This window comes from Drosophila arizonae, chromosome 4 (assembly GCF_054131065.1).
Source record: "Drosophila arizonae isolate 15081-1271.41 chromosome 4, UAZ_ARI_1.0, whole genome shotgun sequence".
Classification (NCBI taxonomy): domain Eukaryota; kingdom Metazoa; phylum Arthropoda; class Insecta; order Diptera; family Drosophilidae; genus Drosophila; species Drosophila arizonae.
Window position 1 is genome coordinate 12,639,108 of NC_142924.1, and position 22,031 is coordinate 12,661,138.

The 22,031-nt window shown below is 42.1% G+C and overlaps 1 protein-coding gene across 7 annotated transcripts in view; it reads right to left on the minus strand.

Moving 5' to 3' along the window:
* Positions 1 to 22,031, minus strand: part of LOC108614472 (uncharacterized) — an 81,521-nt gene that overhangs the window by 13,168 nt on the left and 46,322 nt on the right. For all 7 annotated transcript variants that reach the window (XM_089466924.1, XM_089466925.1, XM_089466923.1 and 4 more), the window contains one exon: positions 15,115 to 15,679. In XM_089466924.1, the coding sequence (XP_089323050.1) occupies positions 15,115 to 15,544 (430 nt within the window). In that variant the 5' untranslated portion in view covers positions 15,545 to 15,679. The remainder of the gene's footprint in view (positions 1 to 15,114; positions 15,680 to 22,031) is intronic.

The window sequence follows — 22,031 nt, forward strand, 5'->3', positions numbered from 1 at the left end:
TATTTATTAGCAGTGGCCAAGTCGCTGATCTATTTGGGTTCAGTATGGTGCAGTCTAATTGGCAACTCATTAAAATAATTTCGTGCTGGCCAGCTTGGACAATGGACGGCTAGCTGTACGTATGGCTCGTCACATTTTGGCATAGAACATGGCAAAAAAAAAAAACAACTTTTGGTTTTCTTGGAACTTTTAGGACTTGACACGAAAACAACAACAACAACAACAACAACAACAACAACAACAACAGCAGCAGCAGCAGCCGAGAGGCAAAACTGTTGCAGCTGTGCAAATGCACAAGTTTCCATGGAAATGTAAACTGGGCTTGCATGCCACAGCAGCAGCAGCAGCAGCAGCAGCAGCATCAACAGCAGCAGGAGGCATTCGAGATACATCCATCAGATACAAATGGCTGCCCGCAGATGCAACCGCCGCCAACTTGCCTCGCTCGTCTGTCAGCAATTGTAATAATCGATCTGCGCCAACATGATTGATGATGCGACACAGCCAGCAGCCAATCGCTCGCCTGCCCAGCCCCCTCGCCATCAACCGCCCCCTTCAATGCAGATTTATGGCCAGCCAGTTTGGAGTTTGAGCTGAGCTGAGCTGAACTCCTCCTCCTCCTCCTCCTCCTCCTCCTGCAACATTTGCAAGCTCATGTCTAACTCGACATGTTCAAAAGTCGACACACAATTTCGATTTGGCGACGTTTATGGCGCATTATCGCATAATGCATTTTCCATATGCTAATTTCAACATCAACTGGATTGCCCCGCCTGCGCGCTGCCTCTCCCCTCTAACTGCTGTAAATCATACGAAAATTGGCCCACACGCTGCAACTGCTGGCAGTGCTGCTAGTGCACGGCTGCAACTGTTGTTGCCTTCTGGCGTTGCAGCTGAGCATTTGTCCACAGACTGTCGCACAGTTGCATTTTTAATTGTCCCACAAAAATGCCGAAAATGAACTGCAACAGCAAGTTGCCAACGACATGCTGCTGTTCAGTTAGCTTTTATCTAACAAGCGTATCGAAGGCGCCAATGGGCGTGGCCAAACCATTTGGCCATTGGGCCATTCGTGCAGAGCGAGCGAAAAGCAAAAACGGTCCAAATACGACTCAATTAACAGTCCACACAATTAAATTAAATCGCTCGCATTTGTTTTCAAATTGAGCAATTAAAAAATGATTTAGCGCATTTTTCGCAGCCATTTTTGGGGCGGCCGAGTGGGGAGCAGATTTTTAGTTTTTGTGGGCGTTCGATTTGGCGACACAGCTCGAAATTTGATTAAATGCAATTAATTAAAAGGAGTATTTGGCTCGAAAGTTATTCGATGTCAACGAGCTGACTTGAATTATTTATTGATATTAAAGGCATTTTAATTAAAACTGTGAGTGATACTCGACAGACCGCAAAAGCGCATGATTAAATGAGCCAATTATATTGTAAATTAAATTTGATTAAGGCAAAAAAGGCATTACAGCTGTTGCATTGTGAAGAGCGCTTCAAAGTTGAATAAAGTATGGCAAATAAATTTGATTTCTCAAATAAAATGATTAAGGGAATAAAACGGACTTTCATTTAAATAAAAAAAATATATGCGGCCAATCAAATTGAACTACAGCTAAAATGTAACAGAAACTGTCAGCTGCAGCTGCTGCTGCCTTTCTTTGCGCTTCTCAGAAGTCAAATGTATAGAGAAAGCCACAAATTATTTGCAGCTCATTTTCAGTTAAAAGGAAGTAGCATATGTAGGCCAAAAAGTCAAAGGCAGGCAACATAAACTTGCGAATGCCCCCTACACACACGCACACACACATACACATATGAGACATGCGCATATTCCATTACACACGCGCAAGCAACATATGGAGTGTATGGGATGGTCAAAAGCTGTTCGGGCTGCGCTCGCTCGCTCAGCTCAACAGAAGGCATCAACAGAATTAAATGACAAATTAAATAATGTCAGCAACGCGGCGGTTGGCAAAAGGTTAAAGCCATAAAAATAAGGGCCAACTTGGCGGCTCAGAGTCCCCCAGAAAGTCAATATAATAAATTACACGGCGACAGTGGCGATAATCAAATGAACAACAACAAGAACGACAACAAAAGAGCGAGAGAGAGAGAGAGAGAGAGAGAGAGAGAGAGAGAGAGTGAGAGAGAGAAACCACAGGAAAAAAAGAGCAACATGCGTTGGTCAATTCCTTAGCGGCATTTTTTGGCATTCATATACACGCTCAGAGAGTGAAAGCGGGTATATGGAGTAGAAAAGAATGTTGGAATTGAAACATAAGAGATATGTGAGATATATGAGAGCTTCTTTTCATAGACTTTAAACTTGCATAGAGTACTCAGAGTTAGATTTAACAAACTGTGGCTGGAGAGAAGAGAAAGTGTAGTGAGAGAGAGAGAAAGAATGAGAGATAGGGAGCTGTCCCCATGCCACATGAGTTTTAGCTTGAATTTTTGTAGGCCAATCAATCGTAATGCTAAGCCCACTTTAAGCGCCATATTAAACGAGTATAACTTCATCAATTACACCCGCTTGACAAGCTTCTTCAACGTTTTTTGTCATTGCCAAAAATCGTAAAAAAAAACGCACAAAAATTTTTTTGCAGCCGCTGCAAATTGTCAGCGAATTAAAAAAAAAAAAAAACGAAAATAAAAATAAAAATTAAATTGAATGCGCAAGCGCGCAGACAAGCGACAGTGACAGGGAGAGGAACAGTGACTGCGAACAGGAACAGGCGGGGAACAGGACCCCCAGCGGCGGCGCCACCAGATACAAGATACAGATACGAATGCGAATGCGAATGTGAATGTGAATGCGAATTGTCGCTGCGGATGTTGCGTATGCCGAAAATTTCAACAGAAGTTTTGCTCGTCGAAATATTTCACGTGAAATTTTGGAGTTTTTGGTGGCCTTTCGGGTCGGTCGTCAAGCTGTGGGTCCCGGCCCCGATCCCAGTCCCGATCCCGGTCGCCACTTAATTACATCGCAGACTGGCTAATTTTTGGGGCTTGTTTCGTAATTTGTTGCGCTGACAAGTGAGTAATTTGTGCAGCGGTTCGGTTGGCTGTTCGCATTTGAAGCCAAATCCTTTAGCCGAGCCAAGCACTGTTTTTCAATTTTAGGCCAGCCAATAACAACAATTACATGCAATTAGGTGAATTGAGTCGTCCAAAGAGTGGGCAGGGGCTGGGGGGCTGGGGAGGGTCAGCAAAAGCAAAAGAGTTAACATGTAAATGCATTTGAATTGAGTGAATCCCTAATTGTCTCCCTCTGTGTCTCTCTCTCTCCCTCTCTCTCTGTCTCTCTCTCCCTCTCTCTCGCTCCCTCTCTATGGAGTGCAGTTAAGTGAGTTGCTCTGGGCCATTGTCTGTGCCTTTGTGCACCTTTTTGGTCTAATTAAGCGCCACAATTAAGTGCAAATGCGTTCGCTGTGCGTGTGTGCGTGTGTGTGTGTGTGTGTTCGTGTGTGTTTGGTAATGTGAGCCGTAATTACGCATTGCAGACGCAGACGACGTCGACGTTTCGTTTTTATGGCCTCACTTTGGGCCTTACATAAGTTGTTCTAGCCGTGAGCCGACGAAATGTTGCAACTGTTAATTTGTGGTCAATACCCACACTCTCTCCCTCGGCTCTTCCACCCTTCGGCTGCTAGCTGTTTGTTTATAGTTTTTGTTGTATTTTGTTGTTTTTTATATTATTTATTTTTTTGGTAAATTACCTTTTGGGCAGGTGAGCGAGAAGTAACAAAAGCAACCACCACCTTTCGGCTACTGGGCACATCATTAGCTTTGAATATATCTGAGCCCAAAGCTACTAATGACTTCATTTTACCACAAATTTCAACAACAAAAAACATTGCGGGGGAAGTTGTTTTCATTTGAAGAAAAAACAGGTGATGTTATGTCTATATAACTATAATAATCTTATAAAATACTTTTTTTTGTATTCCTCAGCTATTTCATTTGCCTTTGCTCCTCATCGAATCACCCTGTATACATTTATTTTATAAAGGACTTTTAGGCACTCGTCTGCATTTGATTTGGGTATAACAATTTCTGCAAATTCCTCTCCCTCTCTCTCTTTCTCTCTCTTTTTCATCCTACCTGACTTCAATTCACAAAGTTTTCTACTCCTCAATGAAATTGTTTAAATTAATTTTGCATCTTTTGAGTTGGCACCCTTGAATTTTGGCAGTTTGGCTCTTCAGCTGCTAACTGAATGTGTCTGCCAAGTTTTTTTCTCTTTTTTTTTCTCTTTCTTTTCGACTTGATTACTGACATTTGCTCCTGCATCGAATTTGTTGGCCTTTTGGCTTGTGTACGCCTCGATTGGCGAGCTGCCAAAGAGCCAAATGTCTTGGCAAGTAAAAGCCAAAATCTGTTCACTGTCAGAACCGAAAATTATATATAAATTCAATTATGCAAAAGTGTGGGCCCAAATTGAATTTAACTTCGCTTTGTTGTTTCTGTTTGGTTTGTCAAGTTGGCAAAAGTCAGAGAAAGCTACAATTTGCTCGGGAGCCTCTTGGATTTCGGGTAATGTCAACATAAATTATAATTTATTTCATTCGTAGTGGAAATTAGGAAAATTACAGAAGGCATGAAACGTTTCCCACATAAACATAATCATAAACATTGATTAATTGCCAGAAACAATTAGTGCATTAACACGCTTACGCAAAGTCAGTAAAAAATGATATAGGGAGCTCGGGCGCTCGCGGTTCCAGTTTGTAGTCGGGGGGCCATTTCACTTAAGCCGCGTGCATAAATTAAGACACACAGTTGCCACATAAATTAGGCATTACCAGCCCGATAGGGATCGGCCACGAAAAGAGAACCAAAGCAAATTAAAATCGAGTGTGTAAAACAGTAAGAAATGAAACGAATGCTGCCGCCGTCGTCATATGAAGAATAGAACGGCACCAGGAGAAGAGCAGAAGAAACAGAAAGATCAAATCTCCATATAACTTATTAATATGAAGGAGAACAACAATGTTAAGCAGAAGATTTAAGCCTCATTTCATATGCGAGCCTCTTCACTATTGAAGTATCATAGTTAGTCCGGAGAGAGAGAGAGAGGGAGAGAGAGAGAGAGAGAGAGAGAGAGATTTGCATACCCGTCTTTGATATTGTCTCCATGTATGTATGTGCACATAAATAATCCCAAAATTCCAGACTGTGCTAGGCTAAAACGTCTCAATTATGAGCGCCAGCTGCTAGAGCCCATTCCCATGGCCCGGTCCACTGGGCATATCTCCTAAAGAGAAGCTAAGAGAAGAAGCCTAAGCGAATGCATTTGCATAACAATGCCAACAAATTATCTGCTAAACATTTGTGTAATTATTTAGAATGCCAAGTTATGCGGTTCATATGTATATGTTATATATATACATATATTGTATATATGTATATTTTATATATATATTTCGGCTCACTTCGTTTGTTTTTCTTTCAGCTCGTCTAATGTTGAAAAATGTCTTAATTGAATTTGATGTCTCTTTCGCTAGAATAAAACCTTTTAGGCATTTTTCCCATTCTTATTCTTGTTCTTTTCTCTCGACTCGAATTCAAATTCAAATGTCATTGCCATGGAAGTGACAACAGTTTTATGTGGCACATGGTGCGCCCCTAGGCCGACCTGATGCTTATCTCTTGAATCGGGCGGCATACCAAATGCCTTGCTCATTAGGTTTATCACACAAACATTTCACCTTTTGTCCTTTTTTCTCCGCTAGCGCATTGAAACTGAGAGTTGGCAGCAGCAGGAGTCGGAGTCAGAGCAGGAGTCGAAGTCGGTCGCTATGGTCAGGTAGTTCTCGCTTTTCTACAGGTAAATAAAGTCAGTTCCTGTTGCCGCATGATAAATGTATTTATTGTCTTGTATGCTTATAAATAAAATACTCAGGTGTTTGCCTGCTCGCCAAGAAATTAAGAAATTCAATAGAAAGCGAGGACTGTAAGCAAGATAAATTGATTCGGCGGCCTCTTAACTAATTAGAATGGTATTATTTGTAGCATTAAGCAGCATTTATCAAAAACTTGATTCACTTTGGCAGCGAAAGAAACCCCCCCAAAAAAAAGAGTGAACTGAAATTTATACTCCCAAGTCAAGTCGAGTGGAGTCGAGTGGAGTAGAGTGGAAAAGTCACTTTGCGAGAGTTTTCGGGCAAGCTATCAATGCCAGTAACTCATTTGCCAAGTGCCCAACCCTCGGCTCGCAAAAAGCCATGCTCTTTGCCACGTTCAACTTGGCTAAGACAAACAAAAACTTTGGCAGTCAAATGACAAATGGAGCCGCATGGAAATTCAAGAAATGCTCCACTTGCCAGGAAATGAAAATCGAGCAAAATAGAGAAACAGATGAGGTTGAGGATGGGCGATGTGGGGCGGCAGCCATGTGGGCGGGTCGGAACGCACTGCACACTTTACAATATTTATTGCTTAGGCTAAAAACTTTTTGCCAAGTTGAATTTTAATTAGTTTAGTATATATATGGCTTTTACATTTCCACGAGCTGCTGCTCCTGCTCCCGCTCCTGCTGCTCCTGCTGGTGCGCACAAACTTGGCGCAAATATAAATCTATTGTAATTTGCTATAAAAGCCACGCCCCTCTCACCACACGCACACACACACACACACGCACACGCATTGCCTTAGCCAAATAGACGCCCTAATTTGTGTCGCAAAGTTCTCGGCAGCGCCAATTAGGCTGAAACTTATGCAGCCAGCAAAGACAATATTAATATTAGAGGAACAACAAAAACAAAATGCAAATTGCGCAAATTTTAATGAAGCGGCAAATCAAATTTAAATATGCCCAACGCAATCAGGCTACACAGCTAATTGATGCAGAAAGTGCTTGCCTCTATTTTATTTATGAGTTCCCCAAAAAAAAGCACACAAAATCTGAATATAAATATCTGGCTAAAGTATTTCTAGCATAGGCATATGAAAAATGCATAAAATATTGAAACACACCCACCCAAAAATGAAATAAAATTTAATGGAAAACTCATGCATCAGTTAATAGTTCGCTTTGGCTGATAATTTATATGGCGCATTAGAACAGAATTTCCAGATTCGAATTGGTTTTGTCAGCAGAGAAAGTAGCTGAGCCACAATAATTTTAGGTGTTTCACTTATCTATGCTGCAGGCTCGACGGCCATCAAAACTAGCCCTTCCATAGATTGTCAGAGCTGTTGACGTAAGTGGGTAAATAATAAACCAAGAGTCAACCGAATGCAACATAGTAAAAGACAATTAAATAAACAAGTTACGTCGTAAAAGGGCACAGAATTTAACTGTTGATGCGTATCGCTATGCAAATGCAAAACGAGACCTTAAACAACAACAAAAACGCCACAAACTGGGAGAGAAATGTAACTAGACAAACGCCCAGGCCCCAGCCGTGTTATCAGCAGTCACGATCGTCGCTGGCAGGGCCAAAGTCAACAGTTATGTGTGTGGGGCGTTATCTGGGCGACTGCATCGCCTAATCAAAATTTAAACAGTAGAAGACAGCGGCGAGCGACTCATAAAATGCCATTCGACTGACTGCTGAAGGGGGCTGACCAGGTGCACATCAACAGACCACTGGAAATTGAGACGGAACCCAACTTACCCAGCCAGGTAATGTTCGCGCAGCACTCGTAAACATATTTCAAATTAGTAGAACATTAGGTGTTATAGTAAACATGGCAACGGGAGCTGAGTGAACTCGATTCTAGTTTCTAGTCTCTAGTCGCTTGTTGCTTGTTGCTTGTTGCTTGTCTCTCTTGTTTGTTTTGTTCGTTGTTGATGTCGTGTCGTTTGTCGTTGTTGGCAGTTCATAAAAACTTTTTATGATCTTTGGCCAATAGTCCTTCAGTGTGCGTGGGTTTTATGACTCTTCAGTCATGCGGCCACTCACGCGCTCAATGAACAGTTGACCACAAGTCTGTGGCACAGCTCCTATGCATACCTGTTAGCGCTTCAGCTTGTGCAACGTTGTGGCAAGCCGCTAATCGGTGTCACTCAACATGATGCCGCCGCTAACTGCCAGCGAATTGCACTGCACTTGACAGTTTTTATGGTAATCTTTAATTTATTTGCCTGCAGACCCTTAACTCTGCTGTTCTGCTAGAGTTCTTTCGAAATTAGAAGAGTCTTGCGAGGAAATACCTACATATATTAACAGAAATCTTATTGGATTTTAGTATAATTACAATGCATAATAATAAATTTATAAAGTGAAGCATATATAGAATTATGTAAAACTTGGGCTCGGAACTACGAAGCACTTCTGGTGAGTTTAGCTATAAACCCCATTCAAAATTTAACTCTAAAGATCGAGTTTCTACTATTCATAATAATTTGGAATCTAGATAATTAACATACATATGTATGCAGTAGAATATGTGCATTCCCTAAACACACATGTGTAAATATATCCCCATCAGACACGCCCACTTGAAGTAATAATTCTTCGTTTAATTTACCTGCTATCACTTCCCATTTATCTGGCCTCACACAACTGCCCAGCTGCCTGTTCGCTGTTCTCAGCTATTCCTCCATAAATTGCAGAATTTCTTCAATTTTCCAAGTAAATAGAAGAGAGAGTGGGAGAGAGAGAGAGAGCATCTCACGCCCGCAATTTTAATGCTGACTGACACTCATAATTATCCGCGCATGGATTTTCAATTAGGCGAAATTTATGTGCATTTTTCGAATGCTCACGGCTCATTAGTAAATTAGATTTTTCAGCACTAAATATAACGCCCACTTTGCAGTGCGCCCACAGCTACAGTTCCTGTAACAGCCACCGCCCCTCCCTTCCCCTACCCTGTTCAAAAATGTGAATTGAGGCGCGTGCTGGCAGACTTTCAAAGAATTTTGTCGCCTGGCTGCAAAATTTCGAAAAGTTTCAGAATACTGAAAACGTTGTTTTTTTTTTCTTTTTGTGATGATGCGCTGCTAATGAGCTTGGGGGGATGGAAAAGTGTAAAGAAAAATTGATTTTTCATTTGTTTTTCTTGTAGCTGGCAGCCAAAGAAAGCCAAACGAAACTTGTCGAAGATCAAATGCTCTTTTAGAGTAAATAAATCATTTATAAATGCATATCAAATGTCATCTGTGTTTCAGCGAGAATATTCAAATCAATCCTTATCAGAGACAGATTTATGTAGCACAGCTATTTATAGAGTATTCTCTTGTATAATGCCCCTCTCGCACCCTCTTCCTCTCGCTCTGCTGTTAGGGTATAACGAAAACAAATAAGCGCATGTTTATGTTTGGGCAGGAAAACTGCGTCTACGATTTCCTTTGATGTTCTTGCCGCCAAAGCAGGCGACGGAGAACAGCAGCAAGAGCGAGTGAGACAGAGAGAGATAGATAGAGAAAGACAATGTTTCGCTGGATTTGTTTTTGCGGTGGCGTGCTGCTGACATCTCCTACTTGAGGCCCCTTTGATCTTGCGCCTGTTTTCGTAGAGTAGGGTCTCCCCCCTCGGGGCAGACGCACCCATTGCCTCAATAATTAGTAACAAAATGAGCATAAATTGTAATTAAAAAGTGAAACTATTTTAATCAGTATTTCAGCAATTCCATTAAATGGCAATGGGCCAGCCACGCCCACACTGCCTCTGCAGCTTGTTTATTCGCTGTCTGAACTGAGTTTGGAGCCCGCATTTTATAGAAGCAGCAGCAGCAGCAGCCTCTGTGTGTGTGTCTGTGTCTGTGTGTGGTCCAGTTGTTGCCGTGGCTCCTCTTCCTGTGCACGATTCTCCCTAATTGATTAAATGAGAAACAAAGCAGCGTGCAATATGCCGCAGTCGACGTTGACGCTGCCACACAATAAAAATGCAAACTGTAAACAAAGTTAAAAATATTATGCTGGCATTCCAGCACACACACACACACTCACTTGGGTAGACAACGCATATCAACACCCCCATATATATGGGGAACAGGAACAATATCGCCGCAATATTTCACTAAATGCGCTGCCTGTAATCATAATTTTTCGATCTTCGCAGCTCAACTTGTTTACTTTTTTCCATAAAAACCGCTAAAAGCGAGAAAAATAAAACAAAGAAAAATTGTAAAAAAAAAAACACTGAACTGAACTGAAGAAGTTAAACAAACGAAGCAGAAATTATGAAAATTCCATGAAAATAGCAAATAAGTTTTCTCGCTGCTTGGCTGCTTGGGTGTGGAGTTCCTCCAGCCCAGAGTTCAGTTTGCACTCTTTCTGTCTCTGTTTGTGTGTGTGTGTGTGTGTGTATTATGTTTACTTTTTTATGGCCTCCAGCCGCAGTGCGTTGCAACAATTATACGACTGAGAGCACAGTACAACAAAACACAAACAAAAACAGAGCCAACAAAATACAAAAACAAAACACAATCTGCAAAACAACAAAACATGAGAAGAATTCACTCATTTCCGCTTACAAATTTGAATAGTTCTCGGCCGAAACAGAGGCTGTTTTTAGAGGCTTCACTTGGAAGGCAAAAAAAAAAAAAAAACAGGAGAAAATCGAGAAAAAATTTGTGGCTCTTGCGGTTTGTCTTTGCTGCTTTAATAATCTGCAGATTAGACTCGTATGATTGTTTTCCTTCCTATAGCATAGGCAGGCGTTAACGAGCGAATGCCAGTGAGCAAACAGTTCATGAGGCGTAGCCGACCGACCGGCTAAACGATGCGGAAAAGCTGAAAATCATAATTGCTTCTGGAAAATGAGCAGCCCGAACAGCCAACAAGGCATTCCCGTTTTTAATATAATATTTATTTAATGTGCCATATAATATTTATTTTAAGTACCATGCAATGTGCAGTGAGCACAAAGAGAAGAGAGAGAGAGAGAGGGAGAGAAAGAGCAGAAGACAGCTCAGCTATATGTTAAATAACTGTACAATTAAGTATTGCCATATCGTATAGCATTATCCATTTCTTAATGAGTTTTAAGTATTTTAGCTTGAATTTAGTTAAGCGAAATTTCGCTCAGTGTACGCCAGCTCAGAAGTATGCTATAAATTGATAATGGATATGCTTAAATATCGCTTATTGTTACTGGCTTTACAGTTTCGATTCACAATTCACCAGCAGCTGCTACTCACACACACTCACACACACAGAGCCCGCGAAGCATTGTAGCTGGTAATCGGACTGAAGCACTTTGAATAGCTTTTGCTGTCCATAAATCTGTCAATAATTGTTACGTCTATGGCCTTACAATATTTATGGTGCTTTGTGGCACAATGGCATTATGCCATTTATGATATCAGACCCAGTGGGTGGGCTCCAAGTGTTTAGGTCTTTACAACATACGCCCCATCATTCACAGCCATTGGGAAACTTTATTTTTTTTTTTTTGGGTTCTGCATTAAATAAGCAACTTAAATTTATTTATGTGATTTTATGTATATTTCGCCACAACAATAAAAATATCAAAAGTGCCAAAGGCGGCGGCGGGCCGAAGCAGGAGCCTTTAACAGCTGCTGCTGCTGATGTCGGGTTGGTCGGGTTTGCCTTTGTCATTGTTTGTTGCCACACAAAGTCCTTTTTTGTGGGTTCCTTTGGCCAAGTTGTTACATTTTTATTGTGCTACAAATTGCTGTAAATATTTGGAAAATGTGGAATGTCGAATTGCTAACCCTTTTTCGTTGTGTTCTTTGCTTCTTTTGCTTATACTTTGGCTTTGGCCGGACCCAACCCCAGTTCAACAATTCAGCCAGAGCCGGTCATAAAAACGAGTAAGGCGTTGCATAAATTATACGCAAATATTCCATCTAAACAATCAAGCCGTGAACTTAATTTGCCATAAACTGACGCTCAAGGTGAGCGATGGGCAGGTGAATATGAGTGGAGAAGAGCGTGTGAGGCGATTAATATCGTCTGCCATATTTAAGTATGTAGATGGGAATATTGAAAAGATTTTCGTAGCTGAGCCAAGTCTAAGTGAGTGAGCGCTCTGAGATATTTCTAATGTGAGCTCTATCCTAAACAGTCCATCTGATGATATATAAAAAAAATCTTAATTCTTGGATCAATTTATTAAAAAAAAAAAAATGTATAGAGGCAAGATTCAAGTTATCTTTACATAATAATAAAAAGGGAGCTCCTATATGACACTCTACAAAATAATTCTCCACTCTTCTCAAAATTCACAAATATATATCACACATACGTATATCTCCCCCGTTTCCCATTGTTTTCTTGGCCATCTCTAATGGCACCCAATTGGCAACTGCTTAACAAGCAGCGTGCAAAATTCGTTGCGGCTCAAAGCTTTGCGCTCATAATTTAGACATTTCGGGCGGTTTCGACCTTTTGATATTTAGCTAGAATTGCGGAAAATTCTGGGAATTGCTTGCCAGGGCGCCCAAAAAATGAAAACAAAACAAAAAAAAAAAAAAGTGTCGCAAACAAAAAGAGCATTTTGTTGGGCAACATTTTGGCATTGGTGTTGCCCATTGTTGTTGTTGCTGTTGCTGCCCCGTCGAAGCGACAGAATTTCGCATGCCATTTGATTAATTGCCATGCAAATTATGGTGTAAATATAATAACATTTTATTCAGCTGTCAATTTGAGCGGCGAACAAAACGAAACAGAAATCTAGACATGGGCCACGACATGCAAAATCTCAATTTGCCAGGGCTCCGGCAGCGGATGAAGCGAAGTGAATGGCATTCGCTGCAGCCGAGGCACGACTCGATGTATTTGGGACTTGGAGCTTGGGCCTGCGCCTGGGCTTGGTGTAGCGCAGCCAAGCGACTGCTCTGGCCGAAACAACCAAAAACACCTAGGCACAAAATTAAGACATTAGTCAAATGATTTTTTATTTTTATTTTTTTCATCCACTGTTTTGCTGTTGCTGTATGGAGAAGCTGTTGCCGCTTAATCCCTTCAAAAAAGAAAAGGCATGGGCCGCCGCAGGTATTTCCAGGGAACTGACCAGCTATGCCCCCATCCACTAGTCCAGGCGAGTGTTGCAAATTAGTTGACACGTTGGCAGCGGTTGGGGCAAACGCCGGCAGCAGACGGCGCGACGGCGCGACAAACAGTCGGCATGAATAAAGTCATTTATACAGACACACATACGAATACATACATATGTATGTGTGTATGTAGTTCCATATGAGCGCATGATGAGAAATACTGAAATGTTTGCCCCAGTCTATAATTAGCCTAATAACCCGAGCAACGGGCACTGGCAACTGGCAACGGGCAACGAGCAACGGGCAACGGGCAACGGTCTCTGCCTTGTTTTTGGCCGCCAGCTGCAATAGTAGGCTTCGCCTACTCCTGCGCCACAGTACCGACACCGACTCCGGCCCCTGCCTCGACTCTTCCTTTATAATGACTTCAATTTGCGCTGAAAGCGATTCCTGGAAATCAAATACGCCAAACGGCTAAATGCCATGCCATGCCATGCCACATACACCCTCCGTCCATTCATCCTGTTATGCTTGCTGGATATGCGAATGTGGCCAACGGTCATTTGGTATTCGCTTTGTGCATTTGGTATTTGACTCATTTAGGGGGTTACTTCTAACAAGTTTTCAACCGTTGAGCTCTGATTGGGCATTGTGAAATTATTAATCAGACGAATTTAGTCGGAAAATAATGCAGTGCATGCGGAATAGTGAAGAGCTTGCAGTGATATGCACTGGAAGGAAGGAAGTATGCATGAGGTATATGTAAGGTATGTAAAGTGTGTGAAGCATGCAAAGCATGTAAGGTGGATGAGGTATATACGTGAAATATTTAGGTGATAAAGGGTATAAAGTCTATAATGTATAGGAGGTATGAAAAGTATGTAAAGTATATGAGTATATGTAAAGTATATAATGGATGTGTAGAATATGAAGTGCATGATGAACGGGTGGAGTATGTGGACTACAGGAAATATATGAAGTCCAAGATTCACATACATCTTGCAGTACAGAAAATATTTGAAATACATGATAAATATGAAGTACAGGAAGGATATAAAGTATATAAGGTATGCATAGAATATGAAATGCAGGCAGTATACGAAGTAAATGAAGTAGATCATATATGAAGTATAGTAGAAAATATATGAAGTATTGTGAAGTGATTCAATGTAGATTATGAAGTCCGTAAAGTTTATAAGCTACACGAAATATGTAAACTCTATAGAGTCATTAATGAAGTATGTGAGATATACATACATAGAAACAGTTCTTCAATAACTCAAAATCTACAATAATTGCCTCTCAAACAGAGGATTGCACAGACCTGATAGCTTATATACCTATACTGAGGCAAGCCCCGTTGCCATATCGTGCCACTTCCGTTTCGAAGGTTCGCTCTTCAACAACTACTCTGGCACTTATCTAATTGTGACAAGATCTATTTCAGTTTTAATTTAATACGCCTTGCAGATAGCCGCGTGTATATTGCTTTATTTCTGTTCAAATAAATTAAAGAAAAATGCTTTATAAGCAGCCCAGTGGAAGCGTCTAGGCAGACTCCTCTAATCTTGAGCATCAGCTGCAGCGAGCTCTGCACACGCCCACTGCCTCATATTTTTCATGATGTTTCGTCTAAGCCATGTTACAATGAGGTCTCCCGCCGTTCCCCTCTCGGTCCCGCTCTGTTTCTACTTTTTGCGCGATTTTACAAGCGCAGAGACAAATGACTGAAGCGAGCGATGGCTGCGATAGCAAGGAGCAGCCAAGATCACCGAATCCAGGCAGGGTACAAGGCGGGGAACGCCTAAGCCAACGGCTGTGCCACCAAGAGTTATGCGCAAAATTAAATTTGCAAACGCAAGTGAAGCAGCAGCAGCAGGAGCAGGAGCAGGCCCAGACCCATACCAAGAGCCGGAAAGTCTTGGGCTTTTGAAAAATACAGCGCCGAAAAGCAATCGCGCCACGCACGCCCAACATCAGTTTGATAAATTGATATCAGCGATCGATGTGCGGCGATGCGCGGCGTTGCTCGGCTAGCGCTGCGCCGATAACTCGTATTGTCTTGTTGAGGATGGGCTGAGTTTTTAATTGAAAAAAATAAAAGTAAGATAAAACTGAACGAAGAAGAGGCGACGAGGCGCTGCTTAAGGGGGAGGGGCTTAGTGGGAGGGCATGGCAGACATCGGTACTCACCTATCGAACCGTCTAGGGAGTAGGCATTACGCTGCCAGGCCCACGTGCATAGATCACAGGTGGTCAGGCCGTCAGCGGCGACGCTTTCATCCAGAAAGGGTGGACGGGGCGGCGGTGGCACAAAATGTCCATTCCACAGCCCATTCTCGCTGGCATCGAAGGCCAGCGGCGAATCGAACGTGTCCACCTCGATGGCATTGGACCACCAGTCATCGTCCAGACTCGGATTATAGCCAGCACTGGCGCCGCCCAGTTCGGTTGGATCGGGCGCAGCCAGCTGGCTGTCCATACTGGGATCCGCTGGATTCGCGGGCGTTGGATGCGCCGCCAGCGAATCCAGTCGAGAGTTGGGAAACGCCGAACGCAGCGTTGTTGTTGCCTCATCCTGATATAAATCCGCGCCGCCAGCAGCCGGCTGCCGTGAAAACATTTTACCCCTCTCACAGCTCAACCCGAGCACGCGGCTCACTCAGCTGGGCGACAAGTGTCTCTGCGGAGCAACGTCAATGCATCGGCCACATGGATTGCGATTGCGCTTGCGTGCTGGGTGTTCCGACAGGCCAGACTGCAAAATATGAACAGAAATACCAAAATAAATAAATAAATATAGTTGAGCACATTTATTAAAAAACTTGTCACAAATTATTAAAGCCGGCTAAAAATGTTGCCAAATAATGTCAAATTTAAATTTGTAAAGCAACAACTAACTACCACAACGGCAAAGGCAACGGCAGCGGCAGCTTGTTAGCACTTTTTCGAAAGTTGTTCCCCCCAAAAAGTTGCAATTTATTTCATAAATTATATGAATGCATGAATGCTGCATGCGGCATGTATATACAACATAAAAGACATTGTTCAGGTTTCGTCCATGCCACGTAGAGCAGGTCTCGTTTGCGAATTAATTTGCAAAATGATTTCGAAATGGTTTAGTAGCTTAGTTTACATACTACATACACATATATGATATATGATATTTTGGGAATTGTGATACCTTAATTGAAGGATTAACAAGTTTTCAAAGTGAGAATATTATAGTGCGTTTATAAATTCATAAGTTGGCTTGTGTGTTGCGGTGTGAAAATAAATAATAACTCGAGTGAAATCTGACTAAAATTTTTGTGGTGTGTGCCCGAGTAGAATACACCTGAATTTTTATGCTAGGTATTTAAATTATTCTCAGCTGCATTTACACATTTTATACACAAAAATAGCAGTGTCCTTGAGCTTCGGCTTCAAACTTGATAAATCATATTAGAAATACCATAATTACACCAGTTTTTTATTAATTTAGAATTTATATTTATATATCACAAAATTAATTATACGCCAAGCCATACTATTATACATCTACAGCAAGCGATACTTTCTGGTATCAACCAAGTTTCCTTCTACCTCTACATTTTGATAACAAGATTATATACTGAACTATTATTTTCAACCAATACATACATACATACATATGTATATGCTTATATTCATTCTCCCCTCACAGCTCGTCTATTTATTCTAACGCTTTTAATACTCTTGTGTGGTTTTATCTAACAAATTAAATGGAATAAATCTGGCTCCTTTTAAGCTAGCTATCAGGTTGAGGCACATGCTTAGCTTGGAGCGCAAACTAATGATGCAGTTTCCACCTTTATAAATAAAGTGCACAATAAAGACCTCAAATTGCAGGCGACCAACATGAAAGGGGCGTGGTCTATGCAAACATAGCCACATTTATGAGTCAGGTTCAGGTTTCTAGCTACCATACATACAGCAGCTGCCGGGGACGTGGCTGGGCTGGGGTCTGACTCTGGCTCTGGCTCAGGCTCTGGCTAGTATCTGCTGGTGGTCCATTGCAGCCTTGTTACACGTTTCGGTGCTCCGAAGTTTCCGCCTGACACACATTAATCAATGCATGGAAGGCGTCCGCCGTCTGACACTAATGAAGTTTCTTAACAAGATTAGAAAAATGCGATAAGCGCAAATGCCGCTAAATAAACGTTGTATTGTCATAGCGCACAATCGAAACCGTTAACTAAGCAGCTGAGTACAATGAAAAAAAAATTGCAAGTACTGTTGAAGAGTTCATTGGGTCAGCATTACGTGTTTCGTTTTCGCTGCGAGAAATATTTGATATAAAAGTGAAACTCCATTGAGCTGAAGCTGGTGCTGAAGCTGGAGCTGGAGCTGGACAAATGTGCTAATCAACTACGGTCAGCCGCACAGATCATCTAACAGAAATTATATATTTTCACTGTGATTTATATGCCGGCAATTACAGACCGACTCGCTGATCGGCCATTACGCGGCGTAATAATGCAAAAATACCGAAAAATCAAAGAAGAAAAAAAAAAAGTGGATATCAAACAATGGAGGCCCGAAAAATAAAGTATACAAAATAGTGAAAAACCAAAATCATTTATCATAATCATTGTGATTGATTCGTTGAGAAAAAAAATAAATATCACAAGTGAACGAAAAATATTGTTATACTCGTATCTTTGGGGTCGCAGTCAAAGGCGCCCGCTCATCAGGCATATAAACGTTGCTTATTGTTGTTGTCTCACGTCTCGGGGCTCACGTTTTGCTCCATTGAATCATTGAATCACTCACTCAACTGCGTTACCTCTCTTGGCCAGCATGATCCAAAAATTGTTTTGATTCGGTGACTGACCGGTTAGCAATTTGACCGCCTCGAATAGCAGCTGGCGCGTTACAAATATATAAAGGGCAATAGTGCGAAATGTGCAGACTTCTTTCATTTGTTTTTTATAGCCAAATAGCGGTCAATTGTTAAAAATATCCGTAGAGTAATATATAGCTTGATTTTTTATTTTTTTATTTTTCGTATCGGTTTCGAATATTATCAATCACACAGGCAGACATTTTGTGCCCTATTTAAAGCACTTTTAATGGTCTAATTGTGTTTCAGCTATAATAAGGAACATGAATTTTTGTCAGCCAAACGCAGACAATTAATTTGAATGATTCGCTTGGTTTTTGTGTCACCTGAACTTGTTAATTGAATGGGCCTAGGTGGGTCTGGCATTAATTGAACTGAAGTGAGTTTTAGGTAAGCTGAATGGAATTAAATTTTTTTTTTGACTAAACTGACCTAATATATATGAGTCTATGTTATACTTTAATATAAGATTCAAGCTTGTACTTATACGTATTTTTTTTTTTACATTTATAATATGATATTTATATATAGAGAATTATATTATTAGATCTTTAACCAAATGTTATATACCTATAATGTAAGAGTCAGTTCTTCAAAAGTTTTGCCTATCAATTAAAGCTAATTATGAACACAAAATTTCTAATTTCTTTTCTAATTTTCTTTCACTATCGATATAAAATATATAAATTACAAAATATTATTTATTTAGTATTATTTATTTCAGAGTTCTTGCGCTTGACTTGATTAAGTTGTCACACACTCCGGTCGCTGCTTTGTCAGCTGCTCACAGCTTCCCGTCTATATCCATAAATCGTTGGCTATGGATCTGATTTGGCCATCTTCCATATTAATCACGCCGCATGAGTTGCTTTCAGCAGACAATGGCGCGAAATGCCCGTCTGCATCTGCTCTGCTTTTTGGCCATAGTTATGATATATTTTGTTGGTTTTGTTTTATTTTTGTTTTCGGCAAACTGTTGACCAACTTTTCAGATATACGAGTCTTAAATACGCTGGCGCTGTTGCGTTAGTCAAGTGGCTTAATTTATATTTATGAAACACAGCACGAACATTAACCGCGCCGCCTTTGGGCCAACATTTCTGCTGACCAGGCCAAGCCAGACTTGGGCCGCAGGCTCATGCGTTTGTCGAACTGCCGAACTTGTCGAAGAGTTATGGCTTTGACCCACAACAAAACCAAACGACAAACAGACAGCCAGAGCGACACACACACACACACACACATGTCGTACACTCACTGTGTCGCACACATGTTGTGTGCAGTGTTTTTTTATGAAGTGGACCTCTTTGGCTCTGAACCTGCACCACGGCTCGTAATAACAATTTAGGCTTGTTTGGCGTCTCGGGCGGCAATTTTGCACATTAATTACAAATTACAGATTTATTAGGTATGAGCGCTGGCCGACTGGAGACGTCCCTGGGCATGTACCGCCCAAAAAAATGAACAGCCAGACTCCTGGCCACACGCTACAGCTGGCTGGCTGGCAGAACTTGGCTTAAATATTAATGAGTGGTGTAATTTGTTGCATTGTATGTAATAAATTAATAGTGCGTGTGTGTGTGTGTGTATGTGTTTGCTTGTGTGTATGCATCGCGGCACTCTTGAGAGCCAGGCTTCGAGTGTACCTGACGTTTCTAGACCGTGTGGCGCAACGCGCATTTGCATATGTGAGAGAGAGCGCGAAACCACTTGCAACTCGCCGACCCAGCCAGCGCCGCACTGGCCACAGTTGCACCTACTCCGCACTCTTCACGCTGCACAGAAGTGCATGAGTGGGCACTCGAAAAGTACTTGCCACTAGACTGATTATAGTCAATTCGGTGAATTGGACCACCAAGTGGTAGCTGCAACAGCAACAGCAACAACAACAGCAACAGCAACAGCTGCAGCGGCAATCGCCGTCCAAGACCGACACATCCGCAGCAAGCGGGCTTAGCCACTGAGCAGGGCAGGCAGCCCAGTCATCGTCAACGTCAGCCTCATCATCGCCAACAACACCAACACAAAATCCACGCGCTTTGCGGCACAGTGGCACTAAACCAGTGGAAATGGGACGAAACTAAGAGCTGCAATTGCAGGTATGCTGAGATGAAACAGCTTTGCAGACCCGAAGTAAATGGAATGCATCGAAGAGAGTATGACAAAAGACTATGAGCATGTATATGTAGCGATATTCTTCACATTAAAACTCTTTATGATAGTAAGAAAATTCTCATAGGATCAGCTTCTATAACCTTCACTTAAGATCATATTTTGGCAATTGCCAAATGGATCAATTTCCATCACTATATTATGCCATATAATATATTATTCTCCCACATATTTTTACCCATTTAAACCCATATTTGGCCCACTGTGATCTGCTAACAGCGCCAGCGCCAATAAAAACGTAAATGGCGCGTGATTCTGAGGCGTCTTCCACTATACTGCCCTCAACACACACACACACACGCACATTCACCTACTCACACACACACACACACACTTGCCCATTACAACAACCACTTCAAGATGGCCACAAGAGTAGCATCTTATTTTGCTGCCTTTTGGCTTCGATGGCGGGCCATTTTTACAGGCAGCGGCCTGCAGGCGGGACACGAGAGAAGCGCGCGGCAGTCGGGCAGGGGGCCAGCGGTTGTGTGGCAGGGAATGAAGCCACATAATGAAAAGAGTGTGTGAAGAATTTTAAATTCAAAATTGCATGAAAAGTCGTGAGTCGCAAATAGCTTGTTGCTGTGGATGTGGATGTGGCTTTGGCTGCGGCTGTTGTTGTTGCTGTTGCTGTAGCTTGGCCCATTGCTGTACGAACAGACAGATATCCTACTCATCACTTGAGAAAATGAAAAAACAATCATAAACAGCAACAGCAAACTACAACAACAACAACAACAACAACAACAGCAACAATAACAACAACAGCAACAATAACAATGCTGTGTATAGCAAACAACCACTCGAACAAAAAAATGGGCAACAGACAAAAACGCTTGTGCCCTGACTTGGCTGTATGTTTGGAGCCATTTGAGTTGTTGCCAATTGTTGTTGCTTTCTTTGCACTACACCTGTTTAGGCTGGGCTAGGCGAGAGGGGGATCTGTATGAGTCTCTCTGTGTGTGTGTGTGTTTGCTTGACTCTGCTCCCACCGAATTCACTTTTGCCCACTCGCCGAGAGTCGAGACTTAATAAAGTTATTATAATTTAAGCGTTTTGATTATGCGCCTGCCAGTGTTTAAAATACCAATGCAAGCGTAGCCTCCGCTCTCCACCCCCACCCCCTGCTACATCACTCCCGTTTGCCTAGTTTATGTTTACAAGTTTTCAGCGGGGGCGCTGCCTCCTTTGACTCGTGTGTGTGTGTGTGTGTCCGTGTGTGTGGGGGTAATCTTTGTGATTGGTTGCGATTTGCGTTTAATTTTGTTGCTGTAAGTGTTGCATGCACGACGCTTGCCGCTTGCATCCCGTTGGGCAAAATGTGCACAGCCATGTTGCATGCAACATTGCGCAGAGAGGATTGACTGACTGTGCCTACTTTGCGGGGGTGCTGCTATGATATTGTTTAAGTCTTTATTAGATAGAGAGAGAGAGCAGGACAGACAGATAGAGTGAGAGATGGGAGGGGGCTGCAGGTAAACTGGATTCGCAGCATGGCTGTAGCCAGAGCATAAGGCTTCACTTCAGTTAATTGGTCGTGGCATGCTCATCGGCTCAGCGACATGGCAACGCTTTGTTAGTGAGATCACGCAAAGATGTGAGTGCACACATGCTGAGCTGAGCTGAGCTGAGCCGAGCGTACGTAGCCTCAGTCACTTTGAAATTAAACATTTTTTCCTCACCTCTCTCTCTGATGATTCTTTCTATCAGCCTGCCCTCACCACTTTCAGGTTAACCTCATTACACAGCTGGCATACACTTTCTTTTGCACTCACTGAGGTGACAATTACTTTCAATTTTGGAAGGTGCCTCTTGCATTTCTATATGTATATATTTATATGTCTCATGTTGAGAGTGGCAAGGCAGCGCGCTTTATATGTAGCTGATGCTTCAATTTCACTGCAGCGAATGCCGAAGCGTTTGCCACAGCCACAACTCGATGAACTCTTGCCCTTTCTGTGGAGCATTTGTTGCCTGCGGCAACTTGCAACTTGGATGCTGCAGACCTGCTGCCCGGCTATATTTGAGATTTGAAATGCTGCAGAGCAGCCGCAATGCAACATGATCAGAGCTG